The sequence below is a fragment of the Hyperolius riggenbachi genome, chromosome 6, assembly GCF_040937935.1.
Source record: "Hyperolius riggenbachi isolate aHypRig1 chromosome 6, aHypRig1.pri, whole genome shotgun sequence".
Classification (NCBI taxonomy): domain Eukaryota; kingdom Metazoa; phylum Chordata; class Amphibia; order Anura; family Hyperoliidae; genus Hyperolius; species Hyperolius riggenbachi.
In genome coordinates this window covers 374,333,501-374,358,806 of record NC_090651.1, presented here as the reverse complement: position 1 = coordinate 374,358,806, position 25,306 = coordinate 374,333,501, and the positions used below count along the sequence as shown (strand labels likewise).

At 42.9% G+C, this 25,306-nt stretch overlaps 1 protein-coding gene across 11 annotated transcripts in view; it reads right to left on the bottom strand.

Annotated features, from left to right (window-relative positions):
* Positions 1 to 25,306, bottom strand: part of GRAMD1A (GRAM domain containing 1A) — a 264,618-nt gene that overhangs the window by 70,046 nt on the left and 169,266 nt on the right. For 8 of the 11 annotated variants that reach the window (XM_068241916.1, XM_068241918.1, XM_068241917.1 and 5 more), the window contains exons 2-7: positions 22,513 to 22,780; positions 19,063 to 19,110; positions 9,404 to 9,424; positions 8,051 to 8,135; positions 3,407 to 3,510; positions 1,398 to 1,493 (exon numbers count right to left, since the gene is read on the bottom strand). In XM_068241916.1, the coding sequence (XP_068098017.1) occupies positions 1,398 to 1,493; positions 3,407 to 3,510; positions 8,051 to 8,135; positions 9,404 to 9,424; positions 19,063 to 19,110; positions 22,513 to 22,780 (622 nt within the window). The remainder of the gene's footprint in view (positions 1 to 1,397; positions 1,494 to 3,406; positions 3,511 to 8,050; positions 8,136 to 9,403; positions 9,425 to 19,062; positions 19,111 to 22,512; positions 22,781 to 25,306) is intronic. The other 3 variants (XM_068241919.1, XM_068241920.1, XM_068241921.1) reach the window with 1 other exon arrangement.

Here is a 25,306-nt window from a genome sequence, read left to right as displayed (position 1 = left end):
GAGGAACTGTCGTGAAAATTGCCATTTTTTTTTTACAATACTCATTTATAGATGATTTACATTCTGAAATGTATCACATCTTTAGTCATGTCAGGTGATCGCTGTGGACTGTTTGTTAACTGATAGTTGTAAAGCCAGTAGAAAATAAGAACTTAACAGCCTAGGCAAAGCCTCAGTGGGAGGGAGTGTGTATACAGCAATATATACAGTAGATATAGAACGTGTTTCTGATGCTGAAACAAGGAAAATTGCCATAAAAGTGGCTATCCTGAACAATTTACTGCATACTACTATATGTCACTACAGGGCCTCTTTAATGCCTAGTACACACCATGCAAGAAAAAAAATGATAAGTGTAGGGGCCTCCTATTGACACGAGTACAGCAAAAATGGTATGGAGGTGACATGTCAGACTAGCAGCAATAATGCAAGTATACAGCGCTGTGGACCAGAGGATCATTTTAGGATGTTTTAACCTCTCATGCAGTATAACCATCCTAACAATTTAAAGGTAGCAGAAAAAAAAGGGCGCCAGCAGCTATTGGATGAAAAGGGCGCCACCATAGACTAATACAATTATCGTTAATACGGCAAAAAAAGCAGAATAAAGGGCACCGCGATAAATATCATTAACAACATTAGAAAATGACAGTTTTTGTAGTATGTTATCGTTTTAGAAGCTTGCAGTGTTATAGTTTTCGTCATAATATTTTGTTTATATGTACAGATTTTACGTTATCAAAGATATTATCGTTTCTATTTGTAAAAGGGTGTTTCTGCAGAGGGAGTGGTTAGGGTTAGGCACCACCCGGGGGGGTTAGGGTTGGGAAACACGGGGGGTTAGGGTTAGACACTACCAGGGGAGGTGGTTAGGGTTAGGCAGCACTGGGGTTGGTTAGGGTTAGGCACCACTAGGGGGAGTGGTTAGTTTTAGGCACCACCAGGGGAGGGTTCTGTGTGAGGGTAGTGTTGGGTTAAGCTGTATTGAATTACGTAGCGATTTTTAATGTTAATATATTTTCGTTATCAACTTTTAAAACAGTATTTATCATTAACCAATTTTGTTAACAATGTATATCGTTATTGAGATTTCGTTATCCATCGGTGTCATTTCGTTATCCAGCCGGGCCCTTTTTTCCTGGTGCCCTTTGTTTCCTGCACGCAATTTAAAGCCTCAGTTTTAAGCCTAAACAGTGGAGGGTGGGGGAAGGGTACGGTTGTTTGGGGGTCCTCCTCATGTGAACTGCACAGTGTATATCTCAGTCTCAGCACACAGATGGAGGGTCACCCTGTAGGAATGCCATGCAGAACGTTATGAAGATGTAACGGGCATTGCAGCATGTGACATTGGCACGCCGCTCGGCTTTCACACACGGGAATAACAGGCAGCGGCTCACCTTCTCGTTCTCTGTGCAGACTTGGATGGCGTTGGGGATCAGCTTCGCCGTTTTCTCTTTCTTAATACATCGGATGTCCTTCAGCTGGATGGTGATCTGCGATATAAATACAAAAACTCAATCCTCACCCGTCTCATCTCTATGTAGCGCTACCCCGACCCGACGGACCATCCACTACTCCCTCGTCAGAAGATATTCAGGGGTAACAGCCCTTCATTGCCTGGATAGGGGCTTTAAAAGCACACTTGAAGTGAGAAGACTATGGAGGCTGCCATATTTATTTTCTTTTAAAACATATTAGTTGCCTGGCTGTCCTGATGACCCTCTGCCTGCAATACTTACATCTGCAAGGAGTTGGTATGTATCCCCATGTCTGTGTGGGTTTCCTCCTGGCACTCTGGTTTCCTCGCACATCCCAAAAACATACAGGCAAGTTAAAGAGGTACTATGGCGAAAAATTTTAAAATTTAAAATTTGTGCAAACATAGACAAATAAGAAGTAGGTTTTTTTCCAGAGTAAAATGAGCCGTAAATTACTTTTCTCCTATGTTGCTGTCACTTACAAAAAGTAGTAGAAATCTGACAGAAGCGACAGGTTTTGGACTAGTCCATCTCTTCATAGGGGATTCTCAGGGATTTCTTTATTTTCAAAATGCCCTTAGTGAATGGCAGTTGCTCTGTCCAACTGCCAAAAAACTGTGTAGCGAGCAGGGAAGCTGGCCAGCATCATTGTTTAAATCCTTTTTTAAGAATATCTTTAAAAAAGAATAAAAGCCTTGCTGAGAATCCCCCATGAAGAGATGGACTAGTCCAAAACCTGTTGCTTCCGTCAGATTTCTACTACCTACTGTAAGTGACAGCAACACTTCAAAGAAAAGTCATTTATGGCTCATTTTACTCTGGGAAAAACGTACTTCTTATTTTTTATGTCTGCACATATTTTAAATTTTAGAATTTTTCGTCATAGTGCCCCTTTAATTGGCATCCCCTGAATTGGCCTGAAGCTCAACAGACACCATACAATCTTGGTTGTACAGATTTACCAAATCTATGTAGTATAAGGGCCAACAGATTGAAAATACCTTGAATGATTGATTGTATAAGCTCTTATACTACATAAAAATGGTAAGATTGAACAACCAAGATTGTATGGTGTGTGTTGAGCCTTAGACTATGATACATACAAAGACACATGACTATGGTAAGGATTAGATTGTGAGCTCCCCTGAGGGACAGTTAACTACCAGCCGACCGCTTCACGCCAATTGGCATGAACACAGCAGCAGCACCAAGACCGCTCCACACCGATTGGCGTGAACGGCCTTCAATGGGGCTAGCAGGAGATCGCTTGCGCCGATGCTCCGCTCCGCCTTCAGTCTCCCAGCGTGACTAGATTAGCTACATACTTGTTTCAGGTGTGTGATTCAGACACTACTGCAGCCAAAGAGATCAGCAGGGCTGCCAGGCAGCTGGTATTGTTTAACAGGAAATAAATATGGCAGCCTCCATAGCCCTCTCACTTCAAGTTCCCTTTAAATAACAAAATAGCACCACAGCAACTTTTAAATGGAAGTAGAATTTATCTTCAGACTCCAAATTCCTCCCTTTACCCGCGCGTGATATCATCTTATGAGGCAGCGCGTGATATCATCTTATGAGGCAGCGCGTGATATCATCTTATGAGGCAGCGCGTGATATCATCTTATGAGGCAGCGCGTGATATCATCTTATGAGGCAGCGCGTGATATCATCTTATGAGGCAGCGCGTGATATCATCTTGTGAGACGGCGGCGCTGTTTGGCGTGATATCATCTTATGAGACGCCGGCGCTGTTTGGCAACATGCACAATACAGAGCCGGCTTGGTTAGCTAGGATTTCGCTTTTCATGTTTATACTCCGTCTGACGATTCAGAACTCCCTCTGTCATTTTCACAGTGGAGTTTAAACATTTTACAAAGCCCAGAAAAAAAGGAAAATAATAAAAAGCTGCGCTTGGCGCAGAACTCACGGTGGTTTCCCAGCGGAAAATGTTGCTATAGAAACAGATCCAATTCTCCGATAAGTAGAGTCTTCCCTGGAGGAGGATATCTTTCTGCAGCGCACAGGAATAATCTGGAGGAGGGGAGAGGTCAGAGTACGAGATTAGCACAGCGACTCATTGCTTTGTATTGTCACATCAGGATAACAAGCACAATCTACACAACCTGCAGCCAAGAGCACATTGTTTTCTTGCAATGTTTTTTCTCCTCAAAGTCTATATTTTTTTCAAAAAATTTGTTTCACAAAAAAGTCAATTTTCACTGCAGTGCGATCTAGTTTTGCAAGCAAAAAACACACACGAGAAAAATCTCACCTTTGTGAAATTGCATACATTTTAGAGAAAAAAATGATGACGAATCAGAAATGCGGACATTTTCATAAATTACGAGGCACTAAGGTGTCCATACATTAGACCAGGGGTGTCAAACGCAACCACAAAAGGGCCCAAAATCTAGAACATAGCTGCGCGCCAAATTGTTCATTAACCACTTCACCTCCAAGGGGGTTTTTCCCCCTTAAAGTGTAACTGTCGGGCATAAAATCAAAAATCAATTCTTTATTTTTATCTGGTAAACAAGTAATAAGGATGCTAACCAGGCAATCCAAACGTTAAAATCACTATTACTTTTCTTGTTGATAAATGATCATTCTCCAGTTTACCTGACTCTTATTTGGTACATCTGCCACACAAAGGAAGTTGCAGGGCATGCTGGGTTGTCCTTTTTTGCTTCTCTACTTCCCCTCAGACTTAACTAATGCAGCCTGATTGGCTGAAGCCTCTTTCCCTCCTGTTTTCCCCTCCCACACCTCTGTTCCTCTCTGATTGGCCAATATTTCTCATACTGAGCCAATGCACTTTTTATAGTGAAGGGCGGGCAAATCAGGCAGAGGAGACTAAGGGAGGAAATTACATCAGAATTGGCTTCAAAATAGCCACACTTGAAATGAGAAATGGCAAGAAGGATTTTTTTGTTTTTTTACTGTAGAAAAATCACTAAAATCAAAACGTGGAAAGTGCAATACATGTGTTCTGTAAGTAGAGCAAGTATTTATCTACTTATACTGTATACTGTATGTGTTTTTTTTTTTTTCTGAGATTAGAGTATAGCCGACAGCTCCTCTTTGAAAAAACAGAGCAGTTTTCAACTGTCAGCGCTTCTTCCATTCATTCGCCAATAACTTTATTACTACTTCTCACAACGAAACAATCTATATCTTGTTTTTTTTTTGCTACCAATAAGGCCTCGTTCACATCAGGGCCGTTTCTGTGCGCTTTCCACAGCGCACTGCCCTGTGCGTTCAGCAAGGTATTGATTTTTCCATGTAACTAAATGTAGCTGGTTCACATCTATGCGCTGCGCTGAGCAGCGTTACAGAAACGTAGTGTTGCAGGCATTTCTGTGCGTTGAGCTGGAAAGCGCACAGCAATGCAAGTGAATGGGTCCGCTTTTTTAGCGCATAGAAGCGCGTACAAGCGCATAGAAGCGCATGCGTTTTTTACCCCTAATTGGAGAAAAAAATACATTTACATACAAAAACAAAGTTTTATTGACAACTGCTGCTGCTACAGTAAGCAAAACGTGCTTTAAAGAAGCGCAGCGCAACGCACAGAAACGCGGACTAAAGCGCGCACAAGCGCATGCGTTTTTTACCCTGCGCTTTAACACGTTTTTCAGCGCAGCAGATGTGAACGAGGCCTTAGGCTTTCTTTGGGGGGTACTTTTTGCTAAGAATTATTTTATTCTAAAAGTATTTTAACAAGAAAAAGAAGAAAAAAATGGAAACATTTCTCTATTTCTCAGTTTCAGGCCATTATAGTTTTAAAATGATACATGCTACCGTAATTAAAACCCACACATTTTATTTGTCCATTTGTCCCGGTTATTGCAATGTTAACATTTTTTCCCCCAGTACAAGGTATGGCGCCAATATTTTATTTGGAAATACCCTCTTAACATATATATTAAAAAGTTCAGTCCCTAAGGTAACTATTTATGCATTTTTTTATTGTATATTATTTTTTTTCTTACCAAAACATTTTTGGGTAACTATTTGGGAGTGTGGGAGGTAAGGGGTTAATTTTAAATGTCAATTAAAACAAAAATGCAGATGTGATTTTACTATTTGGCCACAAGATGTCCTCACGCATAACTTCTGTATATGTAGAGTGTGCATGTATCGGTTTTGTGAATGGCGGTGCCGTCTTATAGACGGCTGCGGTCATTCACACGGGGACTGTGTTCCCATTCATTGATCTCCCGGCTAACTATTAGCAGTGGTAACAATCGCGGTACCATGCTCGGGGGGGGGGGGGGGGGGGGGGGAGACTGTCCCTCCAAAAGCGGGACAGTTGGGAGATATGGTTTAGATCCAAATATGGGCCTCATGCTAATCTCACTTTGGGGTTTGGGGGGGTCATGCCGAGCAGGAAGGAACGTAGTAGCTACGTCCCTCTACGGAGATATGGCTTTTTGCAGGGACGTAGTTACTCGTCCCGGGGGAGGGGAAGTGGTTAAGATTTAACATTTATTGAACAATGTAAGACTAAGTAATGCCTGGTACACACCATGCAATTTCCCGTCAGATAGATGGGTCATATAGAAATTTTTGACAGGTCCGATATGATTTCTAATAGTTTTTCTGATCAATTTTGTATAGAAGTGATTGAAAAATCGATCAGATTTTGAATGGAAATCAGATTGGACCTGCCGGAAATTATTGATTCGGCAATCTGACTGGAAATTGTATTGTGTGTACCAGGTATAAAGGAAACTATAGTGACCGGGAAAGGGGTGGGGGGGATTAGCTGGGAATTTGGGGGCCCGCTCCTCCCCCCTTCTGCAGAGTGGCACAGCGGAGCAGTCTAACACATACCTACTTTAGGTCTCCTCCAATCTTCCTGATAGTCACATGCTCTCTGCTGCATACCTCTGGCTCCAAATACATGTCACATGATCGGGAAGTATACAAGCATAGAGCGTGCAGCTGCTGGGAAGAACAGACCCAATGCAGCGCTGGAGAAGGTAAACTTTACACTGCTCCGCTGTGTTACTCAGCACTGTGGGGAGATGGGGGGGCGGGGGGATGTTTACACAGCTGCATGGAGGTTTAGACATACCTCCCAACTTTTTGAGATGAGAAAGAGGGACACTTAAGCCATGCCTCTGCCACACCCCTGATCACGCCCCACCACACCCCTACTCACACATACCATAAAGATTTCATAAGAACAATATGTTGTTTTGTAATTCAAACCACACTCTGTTCCTTTCTATCCTGGTTTATTTTTCTTCATATTAACATTTACAATTAGTAATATGTCAATTTAAAGGATGTGAATAAAGTTTAGAGTCAATCAAACACATTTTTTTTTTTAGTAGAGAAATATACTGTATACAGTATATTTACATAGAAAAAGGGACAAAGTCCTGAAAGAGGGACAAATGAGGAGGAAAGCGGGACAGAGGGACAGGGCTCCCAATGAGGGACTGTCCCTCCAAAAGCGGGACAGTTGGGAGATATGGTTTAGATCCAAATATGGGCCTCATGCTAATCTCACTTTGGGGTTTGGGGGATTATTGCTGCACTTTGGCTCAAATTGACAATGTTTCAACCAGAAACACTGTCACCGGTGTGACGGAAAGGCAGTTTGTGGTTATTCTTTTACTGTGTATAATGATGCAGGCCACATAAAATGGTGGAGAGGGCCGCATTGGGCCAATGGGTCTTGAGTTTGACACCTGTGCGTTAGACGTTGGCCACCAAATCCACCTTAAGATACACTCCTCTCTGACTGAATCTGATCAGAGAAAGATCTATTGCTTGCCCAAACACCACACACAGATTTCCAATAGATTTCAGCATGAGAGCTATTGGAAATTGTCTTAGTACTGCCTTCAACTACATGCGTCGGCGTCACGTGGTACGGGCGCTCGTGGTGGCAATTCGAAAACATGCCAGACACAGGAGGAGGCGCCAGCATGACAAGTGAGCCTGAAACACTCACTAAGGGCCCCGGGGCCGCACATACACTTGGGGGGAGACCAGCAGGGAGTCTGTCAGGAAATCGTCCGCTGTCACTGCCATGCCCCCCTTTCAATCGAGATTTTTCCAGTTTCCAGGATCAATCGTCTCAGCTGGAAAGTAATCACAAGGATCGATCAGGTATCCGTTATTAGGGATGCTCATTTGGATTCCGCGGAAATGCAAGTTCCGAAACTCCGATCAGAAATTGCAATTCCGCATCGGAATGCGGAAATCGGTAATACAAGTGCAGTAGGCGGATCTTGTGAACAAGATCCGCAAGATTGTGAACAAGATGCAAAAAAAAGTTTTCAAAAAGACCTTATAGTTTTTGAGAAAATTGATGTTAAAGTCGGGGGAAATTTCCGCGAATTCCAGCGGAAATCCGTATCGGAATGCGGAAATTGGTAGCGGAAAGCGGAATCGGTAGCAGTAGCGGTAATTGGCAATGGCGGAATGCGGATTTACCGCGAAATTTGCATTTCCGACCATCCCTAGTTATGATCGAACTGGTCAGATATCGATACTGAAAACAGAGTAACCTATGGGAACCTTACATTGATTTCTGTACCCAGCGATTCGCACTCACCCACGATGAGACGTTCAGTATCGGGAAGTTTCTTGAAAATCTTGCGAAAGTCTTCGTTCCTCTGCTTGTAGGTGGGGCTCAGCATCTAGAAGGAGAGGATTTACAGTCATCAGGAGACAGAGGCGTGGCTAGCCATATTTATACAGCGTGATTCTGGACAACAATGCAGACTCGTGTGGAGAGGTAACTGAACATCTAAATTGGCTAAACGGAAACCGTGAAAGCCGACGATATACTATTTATGGTCCTATGATTGAAAAAGCACTGTGGTGGGGAGCAGAAATTCTCTGACCTGCTCTGGCAGGAGGTAAGCAGGCTGCAGGCTGGTGTAATAGAGCACAGGACATGTCTGCAGCACTTTTCAGACAATTGGGTGCGTGCAATAAACTGCGTCAAGTCTTAAAGGATACCTTAGCGCACATCTAAATTTAAAAATGGTAGTGGACAGAGGAGAATGTTCTCCCCGTTCTCCTTCAACCCCCTCCGTCACTGCGATACATCTCAACTACGTAGTGCGCATGCGCAGAGCCCCGTGCATTGTAAATCTCACCTATACAGCTTTTGCAACTCCCATTCTCCTTCTCTGCCCCCCCCCAGCTCTGCTGTCACACCAAATGCCACCACATGGAGGCACACATACCACGAGGCCATGTGTGGCGTCACACACACACCTGGTCGACACACACATGCCATGGCCGAACATCGGGCAAGTGAGATACGCTTGAAAATTTTTGCGCTCTTGTATGTGCATTACTTTTGCAATTTGCAAACTGAATTAAAGGTATTGCACCCAGAGCCGGGACAAGGTCCTCCAGCACCCAAGGTGGAGACACCAAAGTACGCCCCTCTATCCCTCCCACCCCAGCCGTCACACACTGGCTAAGAGGCGACCCAGGTCTACCCCCCCCCCCCCCCCCGCACCTTAATCTCTAATTATCTGGGGTTGCAGTTACTGCCATGTATCCCCTGTTCTTATTTCCCTCTGCTTCAAACACAATAGAGGAATGATAGCTGAGTGAGTTGTGCGCCCCTCCTACACTGCGCCCTGAGGCTGGAGCCTCTCTTGCCTCTGCCTTGTCACCTCTACCTTGCTCACCTCTACCTTGCTCACTGGCCAATGGACATCCTGGACACTGTGTGGGGAGGGGGAAGAGGTCCTAAAAAGGTGAACAGGAGGGACCCGAAGACAATGAACAGCAGGAGGAGGATGAGTTGTGTGGGTTCTCTAGCTCACCATGTTTTTCAATAGAAGATTTTAGTACACTTCAGGAGCGCTTTAAGTCTAGGGATGCGAGTGAAAGTTAAGGTAAAAAAATGCAGGACAAATAAAATGCAAGACGTGCGGATACTTACACTGTACCAGCTCTGCATCTTCTGCAAAGGAAACATGGAGAAAAAAAAGGATGTTACTACTAGAGGAACAAAGGCTACGTAACAAGAAGAGAGAAAAAGCTACACAAAGATATCAAAGAGTGGATGTACTAACGCTGGGAACACACGTTACGTTTTTTCATTAGATAGATGCGTTTAAATTCCGTCATGTCCGATATTCCTCTTGATCGTTTTACTGCTCGATTGCTCATAGAAGTGAATGGAAAAAGATAAGAGAAACGAGGGGAAGATAAGAGAGTTGAGCAGAAAAAACGATTGAGCGTAGAATCGAACGGTAAAAACATATCGTGTGTTCCCAGCATAAGGCTTCTCCAATCATCTCCTGATTTACTAAAGCTTCTCCAAGCATCTCCTGATTTACTAAGGCTTCTCCAATCATCTCCTGATTTACTAAGGCTTCTCCAATCATCTCCTGATTTACTAAGGCTTCTCCAATCAACTTCTGATTTACTAAGGCTTCCCTGAGCATGTCCTGATTTACTAAGGCTCCTCCAATCATCTCCTGATTTACTAAAGCTTCTCCAACCACCTCCTGATTTACTAAGGCTTCTCAGAATATCTCCTGATTTACTAAGGCCTCTCCAAGCATCTCCTGATTTACTAAGGCTTCTCCAACCACCTCCTGATTTACTAAGGCTTCTCAGAATATCTCCTGATTTACTAAGGCTTCCCCAAGCATCTCCTGATTTACTAAGGCTTCTCCGAATATCTCCTGATTTACTAAGGCTTCTCTGATCATCTACTGATTTACTAAGGCTTCTCCGATCATCTCCTGGTTTACTAAGGCCTCTTCAAGCATCTCCTGATTTACTAAGGCTTCTCAGAATATCTCCTGATTTACTAAGGCTTCTCCAAGCATCTCCTGATTTACTAAGGCTTCTCAGAATATCTTCTGATTTACTAAGGCTTCTCCAATCAACTTCTGATTTACTAAAGCTTCTCCGAATATCTCCTGATTTACTAAGGCTTCTCCAATCAACTTCTGATTTACTAAAGCTTCTCCGAATATCTCCTGATTTACTAAGGCTTCTCCGATCATCTCCTGATTTACTAAGGCCTCTCCAAGCATCTCCTGATTTACTAAGGCTTCGGCAAGCATCTCCTGATTTACTAAGGCTTCTCCGATCATCCCCTGATTTACTAAGGCTTCTCCAATCATCTCCTGATTTACTAAGGCTTCTCCAATCATCTCCTGATTTACTAAGGCTTCTCCAATCATCTCCTGATTTACTAAGGCTTCTCCAATCATCTCCTGATTTACTAAGGCTTCTCCAATCATCTCCTGATTTACTAAGGCTTCTCCAATCATCTCCTGATTTAATAAGCCTTCTCCAAGCATCTCCTGATTTACTAAGGCTTCTCCAATCATCTCCTGATTTACTAAGGCTTCTCCAAGCATCTCCTGATTTACTAAGGCTTCTCCAATCATCTGATTTACTAAGCCTTCTCCAAGCATCTCCTGATTTACTAAGGCTCCTCCAATCATCTCCTGATTTACTAAGGCTTCTCCAAGCATCTCCTGATTTACTAAGGCTTCTCCAATCATCTCCTGATTTACTAAGGCTTCTCCAAACATCTCCTGATTTACTAAGGCTTCTCCGATCATCTCCTGATTTACTAAGGCTTCTCCAATCATCTCCTGATTTACTAAGGCTTCTCCAATCAACTTCTGATTTACTAAGGCTTCCCTGAGCATGTCCTGATTTACTAAGGCTCCTCCAATCATCTCCTGATTTACTAAGGCTTCTCCAATCATCTCCTGATTTACTAAGGCTTCTCCAAGCATCTCCTGATTTACTAAGGCCTCTCCAAGCATCTCCTGATTTACTAAGGCTTCTCCAACCACCTCCTGATTTACTAAGGCTTCTCAGAATATCTCCTGATTTACTAAGGCTTCTCCAAGCATCTCCTGATTTACTAAGGCTTCTCCGAATATCTCCTGATTTACTAAGGCTTCTCTGATCATCTACTGATTTACTAAGGCTTCTCCGATCATCTCCTGGTTTACTAAGGCCTCTCCAAGCATCTCCTGATTTACTAAGGCTTCTCAGAATATCTCCTGATTTACTAAGGCTTCTCCAAGCATCTCCTGATTTACTAAGGCTTCTCAGAATATCTTCTGATTTACTAAGGCTTCTCCAATCAACTTCTGATTTACTAAAGCTTCTCCGAATATCTCCTGATTTACTAAGGCTTCTCTGATCATCTACTGATTTACTAAGGCTTCTCCGATCATCTCCTGATTTACTAAGGCCTCTCCAAGCATCTCCTGATTTACTAAGGCTTCGGCAAGCATCTCCTGATTTACTAAGGCTTCTCCGATCATCCCCTGATTTACTAAGGCTTCTCCAATCATCTCCTGATTTACTAAGGCTTCTCCAATCATCTCCTGATTTACTAAGCCTTCTCCAAGCATCTCCTGATTTACTAAGGCTTCTCCAATCATCTCCTGATTTACTAAGGCTTCTCCAATCATCTCCTGATTTACTAAGGCTTCTCCAATCATCTCCTGATTTACTAAGGCTTCTCCAATCATCTCCTGATTTAATAAGCCTTCTCCAAGCATCTCCTGATTTACTAAGGCTTCGCCAATCATCTCCTGATTTACTAAGGCTTCTCCAAGCATCTCCTGATTTACTAAGGCTTCTCCAATCATCTCCTGATTTACTAAGCCTTCTCCAAGCATCTCCTGATTTACTAAGGCTCCTCCAATCATCTCCTGATTTACTAAGGCTTCTCCAAGCATCTCCTGATTTACTAAGGCTTCTCCAATCATCTCCTGATTTACTAAGGCTTCTCCAAACATCTCCTGATTTACTAAGGCTTCTCCGATCATCTCCTGATTTACTAAGGCTTCTCCGATCATCTCCTGATGTACTAAGGCTTCTATCATCTCCTGATTTACTAAGGCTTCTCCGAATATCTCCTAAATTTACTAAGGCTTCTCCAAGCATCTCCTGATTTACTAAGGCTTCTCCAATCATCTCCTGATTTACTAAGCCTTCTCCAAGCATCTCCTGATTTACTAAGGCTTCTCCAATCATCTCCTGATTTACTAAGGCTTCTCCAATCATCTCCTGATTTACTAAGGCTTCTCCAATCATCTCCTGATTTACTAAGGCTTCTCCAAGCATCTCCTGATTTATTAAGGCTTCTCCAAACATCTCCTGATTTACTAAGGCTTCTCCGATCATCTCCTGATGTACTAAGGCTTCTATCATCTCCTGATTTACTAAGGCTTCTCCAAGCATCTCCTGATTTACTAAGGCTTCTCCAATCAACTTCTGATTTACTAAGGCTTCTCCGAATATCTCCTGATTTACTAAGGCTTCTCCAAGCATCTCCTGATTTACTAAGGCTTCTCCAAGCATCTCCTGATTTACTAAGGCTTCTCCAAGCATCTCCTAATTTACTAAGGCTTCTCCAAGCATCTCCTGATTTACTAAGGCTTCTCCAAGCATCTCCTGATTTACTAAGGCTTCTCCAATCAACTTCTGATTTACTAAGGCTTCTCCGAATATCTCCTGATTTACTAAGGCTTCTCCAAGCATCTCCTGATTAACTAAGGCTTCTCCAATCAACTTCTGATTTACTAAGGCTTCTCCGATCATCTCCTGATTTACTAAGACTTCTCCGAATATCTCCTGATTTACTAGGGCTTCTCCAAGCATCTCCTGATTTACTAAGGCTCCTCCAAACATCTCCTGATTTACTAAGGCTTCTCTGATCATCTCCTGATTTACTAAGGCTTCTCTAAACATCTCTTGATTTACTAAGGCTTCTCCAACCAACTCCTTATTTACTAAGGCTTCTCCAATCATCTCCTGATTTACTAAGGCTTCTCTGATCATCTCCTGATTTACTAAGCCTTCTCCAAGCATCTCCTGATTTACTAAGGCTTCTCCAATCATCTGCTGATTTGCTAAGGCTTCTCCAAGCATCTCTTGATTTACTAAGGATTCTCCAAGCATCTCCTGATTTACTAAGGCTTCTCCAACCACCTCCTGATTTACTAAGGCTTCTCCAATCATCTCCTGATTTACTAAGCCTTCTCCAAGCATCTCCTGATTTACTAAGGCTTCTCCAATCATCTGCTGATTTACTAAGGCTTCTCCGATCATCTACTGATTTACTAAGGATTCTCCAAGCATCTCCTGATTTACTAAGGCTTCTCCAACTACCTCCTGATTTACTAAGGCTTCTCCAACCACCTCCTAATTTACTAAGGCTTCTCCAAGCATCTCTTGATTTACTAAGGCTTCTCCAATCATCTCCTGATTTACTAAGGCTTCTCCGATCATCTACTGATTTACTAAGGCTTCTCCAAGCATCTCCTGATTTACTAAGGCTTCTCCAATCATCTCCTGATTTAATAAGCCTTCTCCAAGCATCTCCTGATTTACTAAGGCTTCGCCAATCATCTCCTGATTTACCAAGGCTTCTCCAAGCATCTCCTGATTTACTAAGGCTTCTCCAATCATCTCCTGATTTACTAAGCCTTCTCCAAGCATCTCCTGATTTACTAAGGCTCCTCCAATCATCTCCTGATTTACTAAGGCTTCTCCAAGCATCTCCTGATTTACTAAGGCTTCTCCAATCATCTCCTGATTTACTAAGGCTTCTCCAAACATCTCCTGATTTACTAAGGCTTCTCCGATCATCTCCTGATTTACTAAGGCTTCTCCGATCATCTCCTGATGTACTAAGGCTTCTATCATCTCCTGATTTACTAAGGCTTCTCCGAATATCTCCTAAATTTACTAAGGCTTCTCCAAGCATCTCCTGATTTACTAAGGCTTCTCCAATCATCTCCTGATTTACTAAGCCTTCTCCAAGCATCTCCTGATTTACTAAGGCTTCTCCAATCATCTCCTGATTTACTAAGGCTTCTCCAATCATCTCCTGATTTACTAAGGCTTCTCCAATCATCTCCTGATTTACTAAGGCTTCTCCAAGCATCTCCTGATTTATTAAGGCTTCTCCAAACATCTCCTGATTTACTAAGGCTTCTCCGATCATCTCCTGATGTACTAAGGCTTCTATCATCTCCTGATTTACTAAGGCTTCTCCAAGCATCTCCTGATTTACTAAGGCTTCTCCAATCAACTTCTGATTTACTAAGGCTTCTCCGAATATCTCCTGATTTACTAAGGCTTCTCCAAGCATCTCCTGATTTACTAAGGCTTCTCCAAGCATCTCCTGATTTACTAAGGCTTCTCCAAGCATCTCCTAATTTACTAAGGCTTCTCCAAGCATCTCCTGATTTACTAAGGCTTCTCCAAGCATCTCCTGATTTACTAAGGCTTCTCCAATCAACTTCTGATTTACTAAGGCTTCTCCGAATATCTCCTGATTTACTAAGGCTTCTCCAAGCATCTCCTGATTAACTAAGGCTTCTCCAATCAACTTCTGATTTACTAAGGCTTCTCCGATCATCTCCTGATTTACTAAGACTTCTCCGAATATCTCCTGATTTACTAGGGCTTCTCCAAGCATCTCCTGATTTACTAAGGCTCCTCCAAACATCTCCTGATTTACTAAGGCTTCTCTGATCATCTCCTGATTTACTAAGGCTTCTCTAAACATCTCTTGATTTACTAAGGCTTCTCCAACCAACTCCTTATTTACTAAGGCTTCTCCAATCATCTCCTGATTTACTAAGGCTTCTCTGATCATCTCCTGATTTACTAAGCCTTCTCCAAGCATCTCCTGATTTACTAAGGCTTCTCCAATCATCTGCTGATTTGCTAAGGCTTCTCCAAGCATCTCTTGATTCACTAAGGATTCTCCAAGCATCTCCTGATTTACTAAGGCTTCTCCAACCACCTCCTGATTTACTAAGGCTTCTCCAATCATCTCCTGATTTACTAAGCCTTCTCCAAGCATCTCCTGATTTACTAAGGCTTCTCCAATTATCTGCTGATTTACTAAGGCTTCTCCGATCATCTACTGATTTACTAAGGATTCTCCAAGCATCTCCTGATTTACTAAGGCTTCTCCAACTACCTCCTGATTTACTAAGGCTTCTCCAACCACCTCCTAATTTACTAAGGCTTCTCCAAGCATCTCTTGATTTACTAAGGCTTCTCCAATCATCTCCTGATTTACTAAGGCTTCTCCGATCATCTACTGATTTACTAAGGCTTCTCCAAGCATCTCTTGATTTACTAAGGATTCTCCAAGCATCTCCTGATTTACTAAGGCTTCTCCAACCACCTCCTGATTTACTAAGGCTTCTCCAATCATCTCCTGATTTACTAAGGCTTCTCCGATCATCTCCTGATTTACTAAGGCTTCTCCAAGCATCTCCTGATTTACTAAGGCTTCTCCGATCATCTCCTGATTTACTAAGGCTTCTCCAAGCATCTCCTGATTTACTAAGGCTTCTCCAAGCATCTCCTGATTTACTAAGGCCTCTCCAAGAATCTTCTGACTGACTAAAGGCTGCCATACACTGGTCGATTGCCACCAGATTGACCAGCAGATAGATGCCTCTGTGATCGAATCTGATCAAAGAGGGATCTATTGGCTGCCTACACTGCAAACAGATTTTGAATCGATTTCACTATGAAACCGATTCCCAATTTGCAGAGCTGTCGCCCCCTGCCCCCCGCCCTCACCCATATACATTACCTGATCCGGCCGGTGCGAGTCCCCCGGTCTCTGCTGCCTCTTCTCCGCTCTCTCTCCTCCGCTCTGCGCTCCGGCTTTACTTTACATCCTGTCGGGGGAAGTTTAAACAGTAAAGGGCGCTCTACTGTTTAATTAAACTTCCCCCGACAGGAAGTAAGTGAAGCCAGCCGGAGCCCAGCGCAGAGAAGGCACATGCGCCGGCGGAGCAGGTAATGTATTGCCACTAGCGTCGGTTGTCGGACATTCAAACGCCGCTATCAATCAATTTCGGACGGAAATCGATCGTTCCGTCAGCGTTTGCACGACGATTTCTCAGCAGATTCGATCACAGTGATCGAATCTGCTGTATATCGGCGGGAAAATCGTTACGTGTATGGGCCCCTTAAGGGTTTTCCAAGACTTTCCTTATTTACTAGGGCATCTACAAGGTTCTCCAGTGGGGATTCAAGTCACACGTGATTCTTCAAACCTGGAATGAATACATTTTTTTAAAAAATTCTGCTGCTAGTCGATAAAATGTACAACCCTCACATGTATTGGCAGAATATTAGACGATTTGTCATTTCATTTTTGTGATGATGGCAGGATTACAGCTGCATGCAGCAACCACTGCAAGAGTCTCTCTTTTTTTAAATAAACCTAGGCAGCGGGCATGGCAGTGGGCAAAGAATGCAGAGGTTGTGACCGCACCGGGGCCCTTTCCCTCAACCACAGTATTATCTCTTTCTTGGTCCTGTGCTGGTAATGATCCCTTCTATAGATCAATGAATTGTAATAATCATTAGCAAGCTGTTCCCCATCCCCTTTGACACTGTGGTTGTCCTTGGCAGGTTTTGTTGTGTCATTTCAATTGTTATGTGTAGAGTGCTTGGAGGGAGGGGGGGGGGGGGGGGTGTACATTTAAACTTGAATCTAGGATAGCTTGAATGTATTAGCATATAAAAGCTGTGATCCTGCATGAGTGTGGAATCTCACAAGGGTGCATTTAGCTGACCTTTCAGAAATCCTGAGTGTGCCATTATGTCAGGTGAGGGTTGGAATCTGTGATCACCTAGAAACACCCAGAACCTTCTCTCCTCCCAGCAGGTCCTCTTGCTTAGTCACCTCCTCTCACTTCCTCATCCAGGACTTCTCAGGAGTGTCCCCTCTCCTTTGAAACTCTCTCTCACAGCCTGTCCATTATGCTCCAAGCCTAGAATTCTTCAAAGTACTTTAAAAACACGCCTCTTCAAACAAGCCTATAACTTGCTGTAGGAATCATTGGAAGCTCCTTGCCTCATCCGCTATCCCCTGTGTCTCCAACCCAATACCATCTAGACTGCAAGCTCACAAGGGACCTCCTCCTAGTGCTTCTTATTCTGCTGTAAGTAATCATACGAACGGGTACCAGTATTGGTGAGCTCCCAAACCACACATCAGCTATGCATGTACTTGTATTGCCGGATGTCCTGTTTGTAGATTATTGTACTTCTCTTGTATCTATGCCCCCAGTGTTTGTTTTGTACTATGTACAGCGCTACGGGAGATGTTGGCTCTATGTAAAAAACAAATAATCATAATGGTAATAGAGTATTTTTCTTTTGAAAAAAAAACCTAAGGCAGGTTTACTGAATCACTCGTAACATCCCCCAATGGAGTTCCTTGAAAATATCTCATCATGTTTTTTGGTTTCTCGCATTTCTTCAAAAAATTATTTCATTGGTTTTCCTCCTTTTTTTAGGCGCAAACCTTCAGACATTTGACGGGAAGATGAGTTTATGGCAGTGGTATCAGGATTGATGTTGTTATGCTGCAAAGCATGATGGGAGGGGAGTATCTGGAGGCCGGTGGGTGGTTCCTTCAGTCACAGCTCAAAGACCAGTGTTGTGCTGAATTCCCATGCCTGGCCAGATGCAGGGCCAGTCTGTTGGCTACACACACAGTCCTCCCATACTGAACTGTTTGAAGGGAGAGCAGAAGCACTGTTTTTCTATTACAGGATTCAGTCATTATATAACATTTAACTGTGACTGATTTACTTGTCTAAATTTAGCTATTAAACTTTCATTTGTCATATTCTGACAAGTTTATATTTTTAACAGCGCTACTTAAAGTGGACCTGAACTCTTGCACAGGACAGAAAGAAAACATAGAGAAATTCACCCTGTGTGCATTTAGAGAGTTTAGCCTGTCTAATTTCCCCTACCTGTGATTAATCACAAGTTGTAATTTGATCTCTCAGCTGTGTCAGATCAGGAATCTCCTCTGCCACTGCAGAGAGCTAGTTGGTAAACACTGGAGGTTAACCCTTTCGCTGCTTCCATGAAAGCAGTAAGTAGACACACAGCAGATTTATTGCAGGGTTTGTATCAGCTGTAACAAAGAAATGTTTTTCTTTAAAAGTTATTATGCTGTTGTTTTTCTTTTAGAGCAGAGAGGAAGTTCTGAGTTCAGGTCCACTTTAATCATTTATTTATTCGTAATTAGCCTTGGCCTGAAAACGTGACTGAGCATGGTGGCAAAATGCTGGGACAGACAAAGCAACAAGTGTGAAGCAAGGGAATAGTCTGCAGAGTTGTTTCTTTAGCAGCATAGAGCTCCGCCCACCTCCCTTATTGAACATAAGGGAGATGGGCGGAGATCTATGCAGCTAAAGAAACAACTGTGCAAACTCTTCATGCAAGAGAAGGGTGGGAGCTTCTGTCAGTCACTACGCTGGTGCAGCCCGCTTCCTGCTGCAGACTTATAGTACACAGGAAGTGGAATTTCAAGGTTTCACTTTCTAAACAGGAAGCCAGGACAGTGCAGAGCGTTACATCTGGGTGAATTAGGTGCACATTTGCAGGCAAGCGCCACTATTTAGCAGATTTTACATGTAAAAATGCAGCGCCAAACGCTATACTTATCATTTACCATAAACAAAAAGGGTGCTCTGAGAATTGTCAGTGTAGTTAGAGTAGAGGGCATAGAAAGGAAAAAATAGTGGAGAAACTGAACGGGATATTTACCCTACTGCTGGAAGCTGGAGTTTCTCTCACACTTCTGTGGTTTGCTTCCTGAGATACAGACATACAATAATTGCAATGGAGGAAGAACAACAGATGCCAGGCTACATTTCTCAGCAACCCTGCCATACAGTATTACAATACAAACGTATGTGTCTCTATGAGAAAGAGCGGGACACACAGGAAGTACTAGGGTAACAATCGCAAGACCTCAATCTGCAAAGAGGAAACTAGCCAGTCAGGAGAGGTCTTAAAGAGACACGGAAGCAAAAACAAACATTATGATATAATGATTTGTATGTGTAGTACAGCTAAGAAATAAAACATTAGGAGCAGAGACATATGTCTAATATGGTTTCCAGTACAGGAAGAGTTAAGAAACTCCAGTTGTTATCTTTGCAAAAGAGCCATTAAGTTTCACCACTTTCAAAGTCGCAAAGAGCTCTGTCTTCTGAAGCTTGTTATCTCAACTGTCAGTCACTGTATTTTCTTTTTCTCTTCAGAGGACAGGTCAATAGTTCACTGGCCTGCTCTGTAAAATCCTTTAGAATGCAGAGTGCAAATATTACAGAATGATGCAATGTTATTAAAAAAACACTATATAACTGAAAATAAAAATAGGAGAATATTTTCTTTGTTACTAATGTTCTAGTAATTATCAGTACTACACAGCCAATTCATTATATCATTTTTTTTTTTTGCTGCAGTGTCTCTTTAAAGTGAACCTGAGGTGGCAAGAAAAAAACAAAAAACTTAGATACTCACCTAGTTAGAGGGACGCCTCCACTGTTGCCAGCCTAAACATATCCAACAAGACCTTGAGTTTGTGCAGTAAGCCCGCCCATGAGTGGCTATGGAGCATGTTCATCAGCGCTTGTAAACAAAGTGGGCGTGGTAACGAACTAAAAAGAAGGTCCGGGCCAGGGGCGGCGAGTTCCAAGAGGGCGTAAGAAGCCCGTGGAGCATCCAGAGACGTCCCTCTTCTTAACTAAGTATCTAGCTTTTATTTTTTCTGCCACCTCCAGTTTACTTTAACAATTTAACAGGCTTTGAATCTGAAAAGGTCAGTTACACAGGGATTGTTTATAATTTACATTAATCAATGTGATGACCTTGAGAATATATCCTTTGTGAGGCTACCTCTGGAGTATGGGATACAGTTTTGGGCACCACTCTTTAGAAAGGACATTGACCTTCTGGGACGGGTACAAAGACAGACAAACTAATCAGAGGGATGGAAGATCTCACTTACCAAAAAAGTTGGACAAACTGGGCTTATGTAGATGGAAAAAATGCGACTGAGAGGTGACCTGATTAACATGTATAAATACATCAGCGGGTCATACAAAAGCTTGGCAGATGAGCTTTTTGTCCCTAGAGCTGTACAACGGACAAGGGGAGATGATCTGCGTATGGAGGAACAAAGGTTTGGCCATCTATTTAGGAAGGGGTTCTTACAGTAAGAGCTGTTAAAATCTGATATATCTTACTTTGGGAAGTAGTTATGGCAAACACTATATCTGCATTTAAAAAAGGGCTTGGATGCTTTCCTTGCAATGAAGGGCATCCACGGCTATAATTATTAGGCATTTCCTGGAAGAGTTGATCCAGGGATTTATCGGACTGCCATTTGGAGTCCGGAACGAGTTTTTTCCTTAATGGTTAATTGGTCAAAAGCCTTGTAAGGGTTTTTTGCCTTCCCCTGGATCAACTGGGATATGTGAGGATGCAGGAGAGAAAGGTACCCAATGCTTACTTATTTATTTAATTTTGTTTCTGGCTGGACGAATGTCTTTTTTCAACTATACTTACTACTGTTATGTAATTTGTGTGCTTTCATCCTGAGTTTGAGATTTATGAATACACACATTGGTGAAGAGACCTTTCCTACAGCATTTGACGTTAATTCTTGCAGCTCAGTCAGAATCCAGCAGGGGGCAGGGTTCCACTAAGGCGTCTTTGCAGTAATCAGCAGCTGACTTTCACTGAAGGTTTTTGATGCTGATACAGATATGAAGATGGGTATAAGTGATGGCCAATGGAATGCTAATAATTTTACCTTGCATGCAAATTTCATGCAAATTGAATGTCGCTTGGATTTGGGCCAATCCAAATCAGCAGGAAATGCGAATGATTGGGCCAGTTCCAAGCTGCAGACGATATGATACAGATTTGCATGCAATCGATTTTTTGAGTCCAGAAAGAACAATCAATTTTACATTGATTTAAATCAGAGTTCCTGGTTGTTACGATTCAATATCTGATCGATTGATTAAAACAATGAATCTGACCAAAATATGAATACTCCTATAGGTGACTTTAAAGAATCTGTAAAAAAACAACAAATATAAACTCCATTAGCTGTATTGGCTGCCATATTTATTTCCTGTTAAACAATACCAGTTGTCTGGCAGTCCTGCTGATCTCTTTGGCTGCAGTAGTGGCTGAATCACACACCTGAAACAAGCATACAGCTAATCCAGTCTGACTTCAGTCAGAAACATCTAATCTGCTGCATGGTCGATCGGGGATATGGATTAAAATATTAAGGCCCGTTTTCGCAATGCAAGGAAAATGCAATGTGAATATATGCACTGAAAATGTAACCAATGTATGGCAATGGAGTAAATTAAAGGATACCTGAAGTGACATGTGACATGATGAGATAGACATGTGCATGTACAGTGCCTAGCACACACATAACTAGGCTGTGTTCCTTTTTTTTCTTTCTCTGCTTGAAAGAGTTAAACATCAGGTATGTAAGTGGCTGACACAGTTCTGACTCAGACAGGAAGTGACTACAGTGTGACCCTCACTGATAAGTAATTCCAACTAGAAAACACTTTCCTAGCAGAAAATGGCTTCTGAGAGCAGGAAAGAGATAACAAGGGTCAATAGTTCATAGATTTTAGCTCTGGCATACTTAAATGAATGTGCCATTGAGCAAAAACAATAAAACACAAAAAACTTAAAAAGTAGATTTAAACATAAAATAAAACCGTGGAATATGTTAAAAAGTCATTTTTAGGAGAATGAAGATAGATACAATCATTTATTTCATTCGTTTATTTTCGCTTCAGGTGTCCTTTAACTGTGATTCAGCCACTGTGGAGAGTTGCGTTTCGGTGCAGAAAAACAAAAGGATTGCATGGTGTAGAAGGGGCGTGGCTGGATACGACTGGCCGCTACTGGCCAAATTACCAGGGGATGTTAGAAGAGGACAGCGAGGGAGTCCTCATACCTCATGGAGCCAGAGGAAGCCTCAGGTAAGTATTAATAAATATGGCAGCCTCCATGTCCCTTTCACTTCAAGTGTCCTTCAAAACTGCCAGGCAAGCGCTCTGTTCACCTTGCTGACCTTGCTGGGAGGGGCATGAGTCGGGCAGACTAGTGTGGACTCACGTTGCTGACTCATGGGAGGGGCATGAGTCGGGCAGACTAGTGTGGACTCACCTTGCTGTTGCGTATGAACCCTCTGCCTCCGAGTTGCGGGGGGAGCGGCGTCCCGGGCAGGGAGTTGTTTTGGGTGGGTAGCTGGGCATTGCTCTGGTTGTAGGGTAGCGCCCCCGGTGGAGGTGAGGTGGGGGTGAGTGTGTTGGCCGCTCTCTCTCCCAGACATTCCGATCCCTTCTCCACCATGCTCTCCAATTCGCTGGCGGCCAGACGCCTCCGCACGGCGGGGGAGTTGCTGGGCGTGCTGCGTGGAGTGATGCTGCCGGTGCTGCAAAAAGAAACGTATACCATAATCAATACAGGAGGATTACAACCGGCCACACTAATGGTGGAACAGAATATATTATAGGAAATTAACTAAGCACTAAAAAGTTTTGTTAAACACATTGCAATTTTTCTTAACTAGGGTTCGGTCCATAGATATTTGGACAACTTTTTTCTGATTTTGCTTCTGTACATTACCACAACAGATGGACAATGACCCAAAACACACAGCCAAAACAACCCAGGGGTTTATTAAAGGACAACTGAAGTGAGAAGTATATGGAGGCTGCCATATTTATTTCCTTTTACACAATACCAGTTGCCTGGCAGCCCAGCTGATCTATTTGGCTGCAGTAGTGTCTGAATCACACCAGAAACAAGCATGCAGCTAATCTTGTCAGATCTGAAAATAATGTCAAAAACATCTGATCTGCTGCATGCTTGTTCAGGGGCTGTGGCTAAAAGCATTAGAGGCAGATGATCAACAGGATAGGCAGTTTACTGGTATTGCTTAACAGGAAATAAATATTAATGTTACAGTTGCCCTTTAGGCCTCTTTCACAGTGTGACGTTAAATTTTTTTATAATGCAGAGTAACGCACAGCAATACAAAGTCTGTGCGACATTCACAGTGCACACGTTGCGTTGTGTGTAACGTGTAGCAATATTTAGTAAGAGCAGCATGCTGTGCATTTAGCAATACATTTGCTGCGTTATGTGTGTTGCACATGCTCGGTAAGTTTTTTTTTTTTTAATGCAACGCATGCGCCGTTTTCGTTCCATCACTGTGCGACGAAAACGGCGCACCAAATGCAGGGCTAAAGAATGCACTATAACGTCCAAGTTATAGTCTTTCAATGCGTTGCATTAGGGGCACGTTATGCGACCTTAAAGTGAACTAGAGATGAAGCACCCTCATGTATTTTACTATATATCTATCAGTGGGAACATTAGAGAAAACATCTACCCTGCTCTCTGTTTTATTTTTAACTGTTAAGCTTGCGTCTTATCAGCCCAAATAAAATCCCCGACTGAGCATTCAGTCTGACTTTGCTATAATCACTCCTGAACAGAGCCACAAGGGGGCAGGCTTGGGCTTAAAAAGACAGAAAAAAGACAGTCTCAACTATAATAATTCCTGAGCAAAGCCAGACTGAATGCTCAGTCAGGGATTTTATCAGGGCCGATAAGAAGAAAACTGAACAGCTAAAAATGAAACAGAGAGCAGGGTAGGTGTTTTCTCTAATGTTCCCACTGATATATATGGTAAAATACATGAGGGTGCTTCGTCTCTGGTTCACTTTAACATCGCATCAAACGCAACGTCCCACTGTGAAAGAGGCCTTAATTTGTACAGTTACTTTCGGCACCAACTACTATTCCACCGTGCTGGTATGCGTTTTTTTATGTATTTTTTTTCTCATATGCATTCAGGATGCACCAGGACGATAAGGAGCCGCTGGATAGGCTGTCAGCGCTGGGTGCTCTGATCATGTGACTGCCATGCTAAGGCTCTATCCACCGCCATACATGTAACAAGGTAATGTGGTCACTGGAAATAGCTGGTAAAGGGAAACCACTGGATACTCCTGTAGCCCGCCGCTACTCAGCCTTTTCTGCGCAGCCACGCTCCTATCCATGCACGACCGCGGCCGCACAACGCCTGCGTCAGTACAGTCCGCACCCCTGCAGCAGCCCGACGTCAATCGTGCAAGTAGGGCGCCAGCAGCTCCATGCCACTGCGCAGGCGCGCTTGTACACAGAGCGGAGCGCAGTCATGAGTGCGAACACAACAAGCTTTTATTTATTTTTTATTTATTTTATTTATTTAAGTATTTATATAGCACTGACATATTATGCAGCGATGTACAGAGTATATTGTCCTGTCACTAAGCTTTTGTTCACATCTGAAATTGCAATCGCTGAGGCCAGCGTTTTGCGATTTTGTGAGTGATTTTTTTCCCCCCTCCCGGCGCTTACCAGCGCTCTACGATATTTTGTAAAGCCCTTTTCAAAGCAGAGTGAACTCTTTGACCAGGAAAAGAATAAATACAATGTATTTATTCTTAAAAGCGAAAACGCAATAGCCACATAAAGTGATTTTGAGAGTGTTTTGCGTTTTTTCCTATACCTGCCACTGTAGCAAAATCGCCCTAAAAATGGTACAGGCAGCAATTTTCTGACCGGAAAGCAGACGAAACGCCATGAAATGAATTATCCAACAAGGAATAAATTGTACAATGGATTTTAGGGCGTTTTTTGAAATCGCCGGCGCTCGAAAAAAAAAACGCAAAACGCCCTAGGGGCTCACAATCTAATCCCTACCATAGTCATATGTCTATGTGTGTATCGTGTAGTGTAAACCCACACATACATAGAGAGAACATACAAACTCGTTGCAGATATTGACCTGGCTAGAATTCGAACCGGGGACCCAGCGCTGCAAGGTGAGAGTGCTAAACAGTACGCCACCATGCTGCCCAAGCTCTTGTCGGTTTGGCTTAGAGAGGGTCCCAGCCCTGGCCGACGG